Source organism: Ambystoma mexicanum, chromosome 1q (genome assembly GCF_040938575.1).
Source record: "Ambystoma mexicanum isolate Mex_15411 chromosome 1q, UKY_AmexF1_1, whole genome shotgun sequence".
Taxonomy (NCBI): domain Eukaryota; kingdom Metazoa; phylum Chordata; class Amphibia; order Caudata; family Ambystomatidae; genus Ambystoma; species Ambystoma mexicanum.
The window spans coordinates 1,225,259,919-1,225,276,426 of NC_090922.1; the positions used below are offsets into that span (position 1 = coordinate 1,225,259,919).

Below are 16,508 nucleotides of genomic sequence, written 5' to 3' on the forward strand. Positions count from 1 at the left end.
CCGGACACTTAGCACCCTACCTACACCTGTGCACTACTGTGAACAATTTCCTCTGCCTCCCTCTCTCGTACTTTACAGGGCTACTCTTATACACATCTCATTGTTAGGTAGCTGTGTTTAGTCTTGTTCACAAATTGCACTGTTAGGTGTAGGCCTCTCTCACACTACACAGGACTCTCAAATCCAACTGTTTCAATCTCGTACACAAACTGCATTGTTGGGTAGCTGTGTTTAGTCCTGTTCACATACGGCACCGTTGGGTAGCTGTGTTGAGTCTTATGCATACATTGCCTTGTCAGCGGTAGGCCGTTTCCCACTATGCAGGACTCACAAATGTAGCTTTGTCTTGTTTCACACACAAAGGTAGTCCTTTTCTACCTGGCACTCAACCTGCATCGTGAAACTTAGTCCTCAATCCATAGCACAGTCATCGAGGCACCATGTCACTCACTGGCCATAGCCGTGCAGCTACCGGGTGCACTTTCCTCCCTCATACTCTCACACTCTCCCCTACCCGTAGATCGCGATCTGCACAATTAAGAGCAGCAAGTTGGAGACAGACCAGAAAGCTCCCACCCATGGAACACAATCCCCGACAGCACATTCCCCCCCCCAACCATCTACAGACCACTCCCACCTCCCCTCACTTAGCGCAGCGAGAGAAGCTCTAACCAACACTCCACTCACCAGAGAACTACCCACTCTCTCCCACACTCCCATGCCAGCACATAATGCAAGGAAAGGGCGAGACTGCAGTCAGCTAATGCCCCCCATAGTATCTCCCATTCTTCAACACATTTCACAACCCCTGCCACCACAATATAGGAGCGAAACCTCACCACCCACACCCAACCCAGTCCTAGCTCTATTCCCCTCCAACCCCTGTCCACCCACTCCAACTACTCCCTCATCCCTACACTCCACCTCCCCAATTCCCCTCCTCACTGCATCTCCCCACAGCAGACCCTGCTATCCCCCCCAAACACCACACAAAAGCATCTCTCCAAATAGCCTGCACCCTCATCAACGCCAGGTCTGTTTCCAAAAACAAACTACATCTTTGAGCTCATCACAGAAGAAAACACAGACATCCTCTTCATTACTGAGACCTGCTTCTCGGATGACTACGAACCTCTCGCACACGAGACCTTCCCACCTGGTTACATTCTCACCATTCAGAACAGATCTCGTAGGGGAGGTGGGCTTGCAATAATACACAAAAACCAATTCAAGCTATTAACCAAGGACACCTCCACCAGCACCACCGATTACGAATCCCTCCTCGTAAAACTCCAATTCACTCCATCCACCCCACACAGCTTCCTACTCGTCTATAGACCCCCGGGTATAACAGACTTTGCAGATACATTTGGTGAAGCTCTGGCCACCAAACTCGTCCAACACCCAACTCTCACCATTTTAGGAGCCTTCAACATATGGTTAGACTCCCCATCAAACCCAATGACCAGGTCACTAACAGTCTAGATTCACTAAATCTGAAACATCACACATCCACTCTCACCCACACGAGAGGCCACACCCTTGATGCAATATTCAGCACCACACAAATCCACCCAACCCCTGCACCCACTGTCATGGTCTGATCACTCAGCATTCTGTTTCACCATAACGCTCAACACTGGGGTCAGCGGCCAACACCCAACACGTCCTGCACAAACTGCCCCTTCCACTTTTCCATTATGGAACAAAGTGGTAATCAGCCCAGACCCTCAACTCCCTCAACTCTCACTCCCCAGCGGAAGGACAACCGGCAATTCACTCCTTCGACCTCTGGCTTACCAATGCACTCAAACCCCTCACCCCGTCAAAACGCTACTTGCAGATATGTGGAGCATCGCCAAAGTGGTTCTCCCCCAATCTCAAACCACTCAAAACTCTCGCCAACATCTGGAACGGGTCTGGAGAGCCGGATCCTCAGCCCAAAACAAAACCGCCCTTGCAAAGACAACCAGAACCTACAGATCGGAAATCAGAAAAAGCAAGAAATTCTATTGGAACGAAATCCAAAACGTCTGCAACCCAAGTAAGGAATTACATAAAATCATAGCAGAATTCAAATCACCCTCTTGTTCTCGCCTGATCATCCCAAGCCTTATGAAACACCTTCTAGCTCCACTTCGACAACGCCGCCAAAGAAAGCCACAACACCATCATCTAAATATCCTACCACCACCACACCCGTCCGCAGCACCCCACACAAACCCCACCCCAATCACAATCTTCATTTGACTCTTTCCCATCACACACCAGGAATTCCTGTCGCTGGTAGCGACCAGCTGCCCCGTCAGGCTCTCCAGGAAGAGCCGTGCCCACCCACCTTACTCAAGAAAATACTAAACGCCACCTGTGCAGGTAATGTCGCTCGCGCAACCCTTAACCACTCACTCGCCTCAGGATCTTTCCCAAAAGCCCTAAAAACATCCTACACCAAACCCATTCTCAAAAAACAGACGCTTGACCCGCTTCTTACCCAAAACTACTGACCTATCTCCAATACGCGTTAAATCGTCAATCTACATGACCACGCGGCTTACAAACAGCTTGGCCAATTTGCTGAATCCAATAACCTCCTAGACCCAGCACAATCAGGTTTCAGACCACTAAGGTCCTGAATTCCTGAGACACAAAATTGTCCCTCACCAACCTTCCAGGATCTCGCAATGCATTTTGCCTAGTGATCCCACCGCATAGCTCCATAAGGCTTGGTGGCTCCTCATTCGTCCAAGCACCAATCATCTGGAATTCCATCCCCATACACAACATCAATAACCAACTGAAATTGAGAAAAGCCCTTAAGACCTGGCTCTTCCCAATACTCTCCTAAGCCATGGCACCCTGTAAATACTCCACTAATCTCCTCCGCTTTCGATCATAACTCGGGGCCGGCAGCTCTTGCAGCGGTTTCATCCGACACTCCACCACTCTCCGCCCAACAGCACTGCCCGCCGTCTAGAACTCCAGGTAAGCCAACAGCTTTCGTTGTGGCTCCCCTGATCCACGACATCTCACCCACAACAACATTCCAACCCTACAAGCACCCGTGCTAAGCCAGCAGCCTTCGCTGTGGCTACACTCGCCTCACACTCACCGCAAAACCCTGCCCACCACACGCACATCATTAAGTATTCACTGCCTCTGTTAACTCGCACTCACCTTGGGAAGCTCTCACCACTAGCAACCCCCTTCACAACCCTATCACCCAAGCTAGGTCCAACAAGCCCTCGATGACTGTTACATCACCGATACTTACTATACAATTGTCTGTAACCCACAGCCTTTCATGCCTAGAGCCCCCTCCACCTACACAAATCAAGGGGTAGCCCCCTCCATTTTGCTTGTTTTATATGGAGACCCCCAGCACCACGAAACCGGGGCCGCCTGCCGACCATAGAGGTTTCTCAACTTAGGCACAGCCTCTCTTGGCTTACTATATGACAAAACATACTGCAGGGTGACAATCGCGACTCGCTACTCAAGGATTCTCTTCTTAGCCCTCTACTCAAAATGCACTGTTAGTGTGGGCTCTAGCTTGTTTACCCTTGTACTCAATTGCATTCAGGTGTAGGCCTCTCTCCCACTATACAGGACTCTCAAATCTACGGTATATATAGCTTGCACCACAAGCGTGGACACAGGCCACAGGCATGGCCAAGCATCCATGCATGATAGAATACACCTGCGGCTAAGCACATCCGGCCTAGTGCACACATAGCCATCCAGACAAACACCTGGCGTACCTCATCACCTCTACCACTAGCACGCAGCCACCACCACCCGAAAGGAATTTGGTATAGCTGGCCCACAAACTCCTTCAACAATAGCAATCTCTCTCTAATCCTCAACAGCACCCACTCATGTGTCGGACCTCTCTAGGGCTGCTTAACCGAGCCTTGCCACCCACCTAAGTCCTAGAACGGCAACATGCACACACGCATCTCCTAAACTAACCCCGCCCCCCCCCCCCCCAGACCTCTCCAACGACAGGCTACTGTCACCAAGGACGTTCAACCAAGGAAAAAGCGCATTGAGGCCACACAAGTGGGGAAAGAGCACTATATAAATAACGAAATACAACGTGTAAGGATCTTACCTTATCATGCTCATCGATGGCGCTGAGGATGACTTGTGCTGCATCTTTGGCAATCTGCAGCTGTGTTTCCGTGACTGATGCCCCATGGTCTAAGAGAACGACAATATGCTTGGACTGGGGTCTGACGGTGGAGACATAGACTGGCCTGCCATTGAACCAGAAATGAAAATTACATTCTCTAAATCTGCTCAGAATATTAAAGAATGCAACACCTCACAGTGAAATCATATTTTACATGTTAAAACATAATGGCTTACAAAGTCCAGCAAAAACAGGTCCAAGAACAAGATGTTACAAATGTATTTAATTCTTTTTAGGCGTATTGTAACCGTTTTTTTATTTTTCTGGCACCTAAGACATATTCCGAAGCCGGTTTTAATTACAGTCTACTTTGATTTTTTTCAAACAAAACATTAAGTAAGCTCAAACAGGCTCCACAAAAATTAATTAAAACGTAAAGGAAGTGCATCCTGCTTCTGAGTGCACAGCAGCCCATGTGCCAAGAAAGCCAACCAGATGGCACAGTTTACTTAAAGCGAACATCAACGCCTTTGCTTAGGTTGAGATGCATTTGTGTTCATGCTCTTACTGTCTCGTGTCCAGGGATCCGTTTAAAGTGTTGTACAAAAACTTGAGCAATCAAGACTTTAGAGTTGCCATGAGTATAGTTATGTTGCATGCTTGACTGTTACATGGCATATGCAGAGCGGTAATCGGTCATTGGTAGAGCCTACTTCATAGTGATGTGCGATGTCAGGGTGTGTAGCACTGTACTATGTCATTCAATGTTTAGATTGCAGACCAATGAAAACCAACACAGTGCAGTGTGCACAAATAAGCAAATGACCAATTTCCAACATGGAGGTAAGGTCACATGTATATGCTTGTTTCTATATGTGTTTATTAAGGTTACAGTGTGTTTCTCAAATGACGTGTCATAGGGGCCATCTTGGATATGGTGTAGTTCATAAGGGGGAGAGTTGGTGAACACCACATTGGTGGATGTTGAGAAATGCATTTTACAAAAAAAGGGAGCAGACATTACAACCAGTAAAGAATCTCAGAACTGAAGAACGTACAGTTTGGGGGTGTGTGTTGGGGGCAATGGCGACAATGTAGGAGTAGGTTAAGCATGATCTTCCTTGGTTTAAGGAGGGGGGTCTTCAGTGAGGTTATGAAGGAGCGTTTTTAACAGGGGAAGGGAGTTCCTGTGATGCAGAGGGAGAAGAGCGAACAAGCGGAAGTGAGAGGAAGTAAAGGATGGTGGTGGGACAGATTTGAGAGTGAGCTAGAGCAGAGAGGAGTAGCCAAAGATTGTTCAGTAGGGCAGGTGCAAACCCAAGAAAAGCCTTCTTGAGTGGAGGTGATGGTTGGCAGCAGCAGAAGAGCATTAAAGACAAGGTAGGGGTAGCAAAGGGCAGTACTTTTCAAGCATGGAGAAGAGTATAGGGGGGAGGCCAAGGAAGATTTTTGCGCAGAAGTGAAGGCAACTGCGTCAGTATGAAGGTTTTGGTGAAGTTCTAAAAGATCAAAGGGTGGATTTTCTTGGGATTAAACAGGTGAATCCTGGCCACAGTAGAAGTGATAAAGTGGCTATGGTCGCAATCACAAAGGGCTCAAAGGTTTTGTGAATTGGAGGAGAGTACCCAATGTTAAAAATAGATGGGAGAGGGAGGGCGGGGGACTTCAGTTTTGGAGGAGTTCAGCATAAGATAAAAATGGCACCAAGTGGCAAATAAAGACAAGCAGATATGCAGACACGGAGGTCATGAGTACAAGTAGGCGATTTTTGTGTTATTCACAAAGAGTTAATAGGTAAACCTAAAGGAGGAGGTGCAAAGGGAAAATAGTAGGGTCCAGAGCTCTGACGGACACCAATATGGAGGGGCAGGGGAGGATTAAGGGAGTTTTTGCAGAGGTATCCTTATTCCACAAGATAACTAAGAACCAATGAGAAGGATAAAGAGCCACACACAAAGCACTGTCCAGTATTCCGGCTTCAACACTGTGTGAAAGGCAGCCGAGAGGTCCGGTAGGATTACAATAGAGGATAGTGTGCAATGGTTAGAAGTATTAAGTTAGAGATGTGGGTGAGGCCATAGCTAATACAATTAACCACAAATACAGATGCCTGCATCAGGATGAAAGGTTTGTAGCCAGGCCATTTGGGCCTTCTTGGCAATGTGCTTCTGGAAGTACAGTATGCGGTCAAAGGTGAAGCCTAGGGATTCTGCCAAATACTCCGCCATCTCTTGGAAATAGGATGAAGAGGATGTGGCGAGTGGGGCAGCAATGTTGAAGAGGAGGATTGAGTGGTCAGACGGGGAGGAGTCAACTTTGTGATTAGAAGTGAGGAGTATAGAAAATGGGGAATAGGTTCAACCTGAGCATCTACCACCTCATCGCGCTAATAGGCGCAACAATATTTTCCTCCCTGGTCCTAAGAGAATGGACAGTCTGTGCGGAATCAAATGGTATAGGGATGGTATTACCTGGGATTATAATTGATTCCTATCAGCATCTACCAGGTAAGCAAGGTAGCCAAGAAATATATGTAGCAAGCATAGATTTATCGCTTGCATTTGACACCAACAATCGTAACATTTTATGGTGTAAATGAGAAGCATAGCACATTCCACGCCCCCTTGTTAAACATTTTGATTGGTCTATATTTCCATACAACACTATAGATTAGACTTATTCCCATACAACACTTCTGATTAGATTTATATCAAAGACAGTTAATACATTCCGGGGCCTATGGCAGGGGTGCACATAGGCCCCTTTTTTATTTATTTATATATATCTTCAGATGTTCAGATTTATGTGGCTTATTGAGCTCCAGCCATTTTGCTGACCTCTCCCTCCAAACCCCCCACCCCACCTCAAACGGTTTGGTGTAAAATTGTCATCTGACATACATAGATGACATTCTTCTTTTGACCGTGCAAATATTAGGGTCCAGAGATTGATTCACACTTTTACAAATTTTGCAGATGACCACAATTGGATAATAAATGAGAAGAATACAACATTTCTACATTTCTCAGCTGGGAAAAGTAAAGACAAGGAAACACAAATACTTAGTAGCTTAAGAATAAGACCCTAGACTAGAAAAAGATAGTTTCTCAGCTTACCTTGGTTTTATGGTAATAGCACGTCCTAACGTTAATATGGCCCTCGTAAGAAAGAGGAATACAATTTAGTTAACAAATGAGGAATTTGATATATAAATACGGAAAATTTACACTGCATTACATACGTATGTTCTACGAGAACAATGTCATTCGGCCAGGACCTATGCCCTTCAAATATATAATTCGTTATTTAAATTGAATCTTACCCGCAATAGAAGGCTCGATCTGGAAAAGTGTTCTTTCGTTACCAAAGTGTGTTCCCATGGCTCTGGTTTCTTCCTCGCTGGGTTCTGGTGTCTCTCAATACCAAATTGTTGTGGAAGAGATCATTACTCTGCTCTAAGTTTAAACGACTCCCTCATTTTTCTGAATTTAAAGAAGTAGCCCTTTGTAAGCAGAAAGGTTATTTTGAAGTCTGTGAGGACTCTCCAGAAATGGGGTCTAAATGTGCTTGAAGCCATGGAGAACATGCAGTCCTTGGAGAATATTTTTCGTTTGGACGCGTGTGAAACCTGTACGGCCATCGGAAAATAAGCGGTTTGGTGATTTAGGATTTGTCCTTAAACAATTAGGAACTATGGCATTTTATTTGCAGTGGTTTCCCTGTCCAGGTTACAGGACTATCTACATGCATTTTAGATTAAATCTACTCAACACAAATGATACATTTGCGCGATCAGGTAAAAGCGGGGACGCTGGCTCGTCTTGCAGATTTTGTGAAGGTGAATGTGAGACGCTAAAACATCTTGTATTATTCTGCCAGAAGCTAAAGGAAGAAAAGCTTGCACATTTGGCCACTCGATTAGCTCTATTCAAAGTGATGTATTGTGGTAAAGAGTTTATACATCTGATTCGATCTCACCGATTTTAGCTTTGCTATGTTTTTTAAAGAAAACCGGATGTGTAATAATCCGTTTTTGATGGATGTTTGTTTTAGAAGGAAAGTTATTTTTTTATTAATCAAAAATTAAATTAGGGTGTGAGTTTTGTTTAAATGTCATTATTAAATTGTGTAAGGTTTTTATGAAAATTATTTTGCGCAACAAAATTACAAAAAATGACCCTAGCACTCTATAGTGTGCTGTGCATTCCATTTGAATCTAAAAAATTCAAACACAAGGAATACATTAAATATATCACACCCTGCCTTAGAATGATAAGGTGGGAACCTCAGCTGAGCAGCCCTTTCCTACCAAGTAAGTGAGCAATTATTCAATTTCTCAGTCACTGTTTCGGTAAGTACCAGGTTTGGGGAGCGGGGAGGAATTCCAAAGTACCCTCCGCACACGTGTTGTCAAAGCAAACAAGTATGTACATTCTTTTTAGTGCTCTTCTTGAAGAAATGAGAAAAACAAACTTGGGTGTGCACTACACAATTACATTACACCAGATGTTACCTCGGCGGGAATCCTAGTTTAGAACTCCACCAATGTCAGTCCAGGTAAGGGTAGCACTAGGAAGTGGACTTTACGCCCATGCTGTCCCGATTGAGCAAGGGGTACACAAGTAGTGGTAGGCACATTCCAAACCCCAACTCCGATTTCCTTGGTGGTCACCCCCAGGGCATCAAGAATCACTGGGGACAGTCAATGCAGGTCTAAGCACAGGTGCCTTGGGTGGACAGGCCCGGAACAGGACAGCAGCCCTAACTGCTTCCTACCCTCAACCCCTGTCCCTCACAGTGAGGATAGATTACCACATGTTCGATGTAGGCAAAGCAGTGTGGACGAGAACACCTGGTCAATCAGTGATCGACAGGCCAGACTCTTGGCGACTGCATTGAACAGGCCCCAGGAAAGTCGCTGTTCACAGGTGAAAGCAACAGCAGGCAGGGATATTCATAGGCTGCAGAGTCTCCGGTTCCAGCTCAGGACGGTGAACAACACATCAGTAAGGGCTAGCCTGTGAATGGTCAGCCTCCAGGACTGTCCCGGTACAATTCCGAAATCCACTGAAAGCAGGATTCTAAGGCAGGCCACAGGACCAGTTCTTATTAGGCCAGGGGAGAAAGTCCCCGACAAGGGTCTAACCTGGTCACAGGAGAGGCAGCGGCTGACACTCGTGGATGGCTTGGACAATGCTGGTTCACTGTCGTGGCAGATCTTATGTAGTCTTCTCGTTTTTGGAATTTTGGTTCCAGTGGGAAACCTCCAGAATGGCACCAAACCTCATCCAAAATACAGGCCAAGTTGGGGGGAGAAGCTGGGAGAGTGGGGGGGTTACCCCAGTCCACCAATGGAAATTATATGCACCATTCAAACAGGTAAGGGCAGTCTAATCATAGACAAACAAACCTTGCATCTATCCAACAACAGGCGCTTCTTGGGAAGGATGTGTATTGGGTTAAGACAGCCCAAGCCTAACCAGTATGAATTTGAACATATTTTTTGAATGAAGCGCCAAAGGCCTCAGAGCTACAGTGAAACATAAGCCAATATAAATAAATAAGCCAATATAAAGAAATATTTGTTGTGACCTGACCTGCAGGTGCATCCCACTGGCTGTAGCCAAAGCGGAATGATTCCATCATTGCAGAAAACAAGGTAAACCCAGAAGGGGCTTGGGATTCCTAATATTGAATTTGCAGAGTGTGTGGTGGTGTAAGCAAAAATATTTTTCTGCCATTTCTGCCTTCCACTTTTGCTGCTATGCACCCCTCCACTCCACCCCACCCCTTTTGGCTGTTCCTGCTGTAGCTGTGATTGTTGGCCAGTGGGCCATGCGGTGCCTTTGTCCTCATTCCACCTTCAAGATGGCCTCATTATTCCATCAAGCAGCAAGTGCTCTGCTTCCTGGCCCTGCCACATTGTCATTGGCTTCAAATGCAGCAGGACAGCCAAACAGTAGCCGGCAGACCGGCCCCGATCCAAAGGCCCACCTTCTAAGGCCCTGTGTCTCTCTGGGCCATGGAGGACCTGGAGAGCCACAGATTTACAACTCTATCTATGATCAGTACCCCAGACTAATTCCGCAACTGCTCCACCGCTACTTGCTCAAAGGCCATCCACGATCCCTGTAGTCATGAAAATGAGTTTGGCTGAACCTCGCAATTATCGTTCGTGATTTTGCACATTTTCAGTGCTTTTCACCTCCTCCCTCATCACCTTAACTTCATTATTTTCAATGCATGTATTACTTTCATTTGTGTTTAGCATTACTTAGGAATCCACCTGCATTGCTATGTTTGCTGGCTTCATTTTTAAAATCAATTTTGTGGGTGTATAGCTTTTTACATCCCTGTGCCACTCTTCCAATGTAATTTATGTCCTGCTGGGCTTCACTTTCAGAAACAATATAGCAGGCCTTCTAATGAGTCTAGACAGAACTGTGCAGTGCTGCCACTCCTCCCTCATTCCTCAACTAAAACCTCTGCCCTCCTATGGCTCTCTCCATCTCTTCTATATTTTCTAACTGCTACACTATTACCTATCCCCCCTTCCCTCTCTCCAAGGCTGGCAGGAAAAAGCACAGAAAATGTATACCGAGTGCAAACACTTACGTCAGTGCTTCCTCTAGAGAGGTTTTCACGGATATCCTTTTCTCTGTCCCCTCACCTAATCTCTGGAGCCTCCCCCCCGCTCATCTCATCTCCACTCTCCCCTTCCTCACACTCCTCTAGTAATAGTGACACCAAGTGGGAAGTCCTCTTGGCTGGATTTGCATCCTCTTGTTGCTTCGTTAATGTCAATCACACTGACACCATTCTGGTTCAGGGTCCACAACCCAACCTCCTCCTCCTCCTCCTCCTCCTCTTTGACAGCATCTGGTCTTTTCTCATCGACTTCCTTCCTTCGCCTGCCTGAATGCATCTCTATCTCTCTCTCTCTCTCTCTCTCTCTCTCTCTCTCTCTCTCTCTCTCTCTCCTCTGAATGGTGTACCACGTCCCTGTACCTCACCTCAGAAAACTTTCAAAAGCACAGACCGCCTTCACCTGGCGACTCTCCACACCAACAAATACTACTCTGAAATCGGTTTCCTCTTCGAAGATATTGACCATGACATTCTCGCTCTAACCAAGACTTGCTTCAATGCCAGCTCAGTCACTGCCTTTGACTCCCTCCTCCCTGATGGATTCAAGATCATCTCCAAGCCTCTAGCTCACTGGCAGGGGGGGGGGGGTTGCCTTAATCTTCCCTGAGTGGGTTCCTGCTTCCATTTTACCTATCCAGACCTATTCCTCTTTTGAAAGCCTTGTTTGCAAGTTGGTCACTTCTCCCACCTCCACCATGACTATTGCTACCATCTACCCGCCTCCAGGTGCCACCTCCCTATTCCTCTCTGAATGGGCTGACTTCTGCTCTTCTTTACTTTCTTCCACCTCTAACCTTCTCCTCCTGGGCGATTCCAACATTCAACTGGACTCCGCTGGCTCTGCATCCACTCTTTTCTCTGACCTCGGCTCCTCTCTTTCCCTCTCCATTCTCCCTTCTGGGCCAACCCACACTGCTGGACACACTCTAGATGCTCTCACACTCTGACCCCTATTCCCCCCCCCATTAGCCACTGCTCTCTCCTGGTCAGACCACTCTCTCGTCTCCCCCCATCTGGGCCCCATTGGCCCCTGACCGCCCTCCCCCCGCAAAGGTCGCTCGAACCTCGTTCACTAAAACCCGCCCGATGAAACGACTGACTGTTGCTACCTCCACCCTCACCCCCCTCACCTCTGCCCTCAGCAACCTCCATCTTTCCATCACCAATACTCTTGACATTCTTGCCCTTCTGTGGTGTCCCCCAGGGCTCTATACTCTCCCCCTGGCTCTTTAACACCTGCCTTACTCTCCTTGCATACCTCATCTTCATCTTCTCCTCCAACTTCCAGTGTAGACACCACACAGCTTTTCTTCTGCTGATCCTCTTGCACCCTCCATCATTCCTGACTGCCTATCTGCCATCCAGTCCTGGTGCACCTCCAATGATCTCTGCGTAATGCCTGTAAATCTGATATCCTTCCCATTGTGACCCTGCCCCCTCTTTCTTCCCCCCCACTCTGGCCTTCATCCTTGGGCTCTCACCATGCACCTTCAACTGAAGCCAGAAACAACCTCTCTCCTTCCTCCCGCACAATCTGGACATTTCCAAGACGTCCAACTATCAGCTATTTCTTCTCAAAGGAATTCTACCTTTTCTCACTTTCCCTCAGAGGCTGAATGTGACTCAAGCCATGGTTCCCTGTAGACTTGACTAGTGTAACAGCCTCCTCAATCTTCCTTCATCCGTTCTGCAACCCCTTCAGCTTATCCAGAATAGGGCAGTGAGACATATGCTTGGCCTTAAGCCCAGGGACAGCATCTCTCCAGCACTAAAAAGTCTTCACCGGCTCCTGGTTGTTGAATGGATTCAATCCAAAGTAGAGGCATGATCCACAAGGCTGGGCTAATGGACCCTCTAGACCACTTCGCACCTCTAGCACCAACTTGTGTGTAAAAGTGTTTTGCTAAACAGAGGACAGGGGGTCGCTCACTTTCCTCTGTGGGCTCCCTACTTTGGAATAGCCTCCCCCTGCACAGGATCTTCTCAAATTCCGGAAGCTCCTTAAGACTTTCCTCTTTTCCTTCTCTCCTCTGCTAATCCCACATTGGCTGAATCAGTGTCCTGAGTCATGCATCTTCTGGGACTTGACCTCCCACATCAATTCTTCCCAGCTTCTGTCCATCCACAGCACTTGTGCACCCTCTGCTCTGGAGACTCGCACTTAAAACTCTCGCGGCCCAGGTCGTGAGCACTCATCATTTCTTGCACTTTGTCCAAGGCTCACCCACGAGCTCCGACTCCCCAGCACTTAACCCACCCTCTTACCTTTTTCTTTCTGCACTTACACATTCTGAATACTCAAAAGGCATAGTAGGTTTGTCCCTCTCCTCTATTGTGTTGTAATGTATTTCTCACCCTCCTTCCCCTCCCTGCTCTGTGGGCACTTCGATTCTGTATATTCTTATTGCCTAAGAAGCAAACAAATAAAACCATTACTACAATAAAATACAAAACAAAGAAAAAAAAGACTACAAAGGCAGCTCAAACTAGTACCAATCCAATCTTCAGTTAAGTCAAATCAGTCAAGTACAATTCTTAAATTCGAGCTGCACAGTGCTCTGCCCAGATGAGGGCAGCGGCTCTAGAAAAACGGAAGGTTAATACGACAACAGCAAATAACAATACAATCTGTGTTAGCCAAGGACCAGCAATCATTAATTGACACCCCCAAAGAAGTTTAAAGTCCTGAGTTATAATGCGGCCATACCCAGCAATGGTCTGTAGCCAGGCCAGAACTTTATTCCCAAGGGGTACTCTTGATTCTGGTCTTTCCGGTTTGCTCACATTCCTTATAATTAGTTTTTGCTGATCCGACATAAGCCCTTTTAGGTTAGAGTTGAAGACAAGCCGTAGAAAGCCAGTAGAAAGCCAAGGGAAGGGAGACATTGCCCCTACGTTGTGGAACTTTGGACAGTTGGCCACTTTAGTTTTTTTTTTTTTTTTTAAGTGTAAGGGATGGAAATAGGATTTTGACATTGGATGGTGGACTTTTTACTTTCGGACATTGACATTTTCCTTAGTGTTAGTTGAGGCAGGGAAACCCTTTTTAGAGCTAGAGAAATGTAGGTTATCCCATTTCATTTCCAAATAATAAAAGTATTTGCCCAAACCCATGACACTTCTGTGTCTGTCTCCTCCTTCTACACCCTTAAAACTCCCTTTCCCTTTTTTAACTTGTATGGCATGATTATATCCCAACAAACTAAAGGTTACTGGCCTTAAAGGACCCATCAATACACCCAAACAACTCTGCAAAAATACAGGGAATTGGGTTGAAGACAACCATACGTCTCCTTCATTAGAAATAGACTATTTGACTCAGAAACCCTTTGAATGAATTATTTTATATTAGGGTACCAAGCCAGCCTATTCTTCTGTCTTGACACATGTACATGCCTGCAAGATTCAACTTTTTTTACTCTGATTCCAATCTATCAAAGTAAGCTACAGAAATGTAAGATCAATCAACTTAGTGTCTATGGTGACAAGGTGTACAAACATTGCATATTTTTTCAGTCACAAAAATAAAATCTAGACGAGAGGAGGTTTCTCTACACCAGGTTGGTGTGCCTTCAAAACCCCCCTGCACCATTCCCATTCAAACAGGACAAATCCCAATCATTCAATACCTTCAACCATCGTCTTCCCTTAGCATTTTGTTGGTGTTGGTATTTGGACATTGTGGAACCAGCACTATCTGGCAGGGGGCACTTTGCGCTAAAATCTCCCATCAGCAACTCATCAAGCGTCCTGTTCACTCCAGTTCAATTGTTACAATACATTTCTCGAATCCCATAAAACACTAATTCCAGTAGAGATTAATGACCAACATATTAAGCCTTTATATTTTTGTACAAAATTGAATTGCCAAAATCCCCACTGTTGAATGCGAAAATATGGAAATATATGCCCATGCTGTTTTTATAGAAGTCATTAGGCCTACCGGCAAGCGCCAAAAAGGACGCCAAATAGCATTTTGTGTCAAAATATAGTAACTATCAAGTACAATATCAAACTGGGAAAATAACTCCTGGAAACATTATCAAACATCCCTCAAAGAGAGTACTTACACCGGGTACCCACCCAATGTTTAAATCCCACAGAATACCCCCAAAGGCTACCATTCTAGAATCCAGGCCTAAAGTGTTTGTCATTAGAGACCCCTGTGGTAAACCAACCGGGGAACAGCCATGCCCAATTCCCCTCACTTTTCTGTGCAGGAAACAAAAGAACACTCCTTTTGCCCTGCATGCCTTGACCACATGTAATATGTATTTCGGAAAGGAATGGGGAGAAGACACGATTCAAAACGGGTTCTATTCAAATCATCCCGTCCTGCCAAGCATTTGCCCAAGCCTCGCTGTCTGAGGTAGTCAGCTTCTGAAAAGCTAGTGGACTGCACCACAGAAGATGTAATATCCAATTTTACCATATCAATACATACAGAATCAATTAAGGTAACGTGAGCATATCCGATCCGATGAGGCCACCTGCTTTAAAAGCAGGAAGACCTCTAAACATTGATAATACCATCTGTCGATTAAGGGTCAAGTGTCCTTGACTTTGGAAAAATGCTTTTAATATGCTGTGTTCTTCCACGTCTCCATGTTGTACATAAGGATGATTCTTAAATTAGATAACCTCTTAGCATTATTACCCATTTTCTCTGTCCGGGCAGCAGTCGAAGACACTTCTTCCACTTCGTTACAAGGCAGTAAACTTAGTTGAACAAACTCCTGCACAACAGATTCTGAAGGAAGAGTGTCTGGATCAAGATTATCTGTCCGGAGTGGAGGCTGCATAATCACAATCTTCTGGCACAGTCTGCACCAATCGCTCCCTCAGTCGTGTCACGCATTTGTCCAAATTCATTTGGGCTACCGCCAACTGCAGAGTGCGTTCCTTCACTTCGTCTTTTAGTAATTCAAAAACCTTTACTAAGGAATTCAGAATGAAGTTCAAAGCCGCCAAAGGCAGAGCTGTGATGAAGAAGGCTCATGTACTCCCATTCTGGGATTTGAGGAGTAAGACTCTTCCGATAAAGAGGAAGAGTCAGACAAGACATTAAGCTCATTCGTTTTAGGAGAGGAAAATCTAGCTGTCATATTCGAGAGCCTCATCTATGGGCGCTCAGTAACCCCATTCTCACTACCTCTCTCACCCCGAGGCAGGAGAATGAGTATCCCTCGGACCACTAGTTGTTACAACAGATGAGTCCTGCATTTTGACTATGTGTCTCGGAATAGATCACTGTGGGATTTAGGCTGATCTCCCACGCCAACACATAATATGGAAAAGTCAAATTTATTTCTTAATTTTGGCCGACAAAATAGTATAGTCTGAAAGCAGGGAGGTAATCTTAGTTGTAAAATAAATTGTTCATGAATTTCACAGGGGGGGCCGTCCATTGTGGATCTAAATGCAGCGACCTAACAGGAGTCGGCGGTCCTTGAACATGAGTGCCATTACCAGTTTTACTCCATAAGCAATACACATTTTAAGATTCTGACAAGCCTGCGCAGGCAGCAAAATTCCTATTACTGTAGATCGAGTGTAGACAATATACACAGCGAAGCAGAAGATTATGTACACAAGACAAATCCTGTCCTGCACACACAGCTTTCTGGAGGCTGACGTGGACTGCAGCACTTCACTCTGTCCAACTCACTCCACACGAAGCGCCCCGTGCTGGTGGGGAGTTTAAGGACAGTCCTGTGTGCTGCTTGTA

The 16,508-nt window shown here is 45.9% G+C and overlaps 1 protein-coding gene across 1 annotated transcript in view; it reads right to left on the reverse strand.

Moving 5' to 3' along the window:
• Positions 1-16,508, reverse strand: part of CACHD1 (cache domain containing 1) — a 648,022-nt gene that overhangs the window by 232,485 nt on the left and 399,029 nt on the right. The window contains exon 6 of the mRNA XM_069641991.1: positions 4,112-4,256. Coding sequence (XP_069498092.1) covers positions 4,112-4,256 — 145 coding nt within the window. The remainder of the gene's footprint in view (positions 1-4,111; positions 4,257-16,508) is intronic.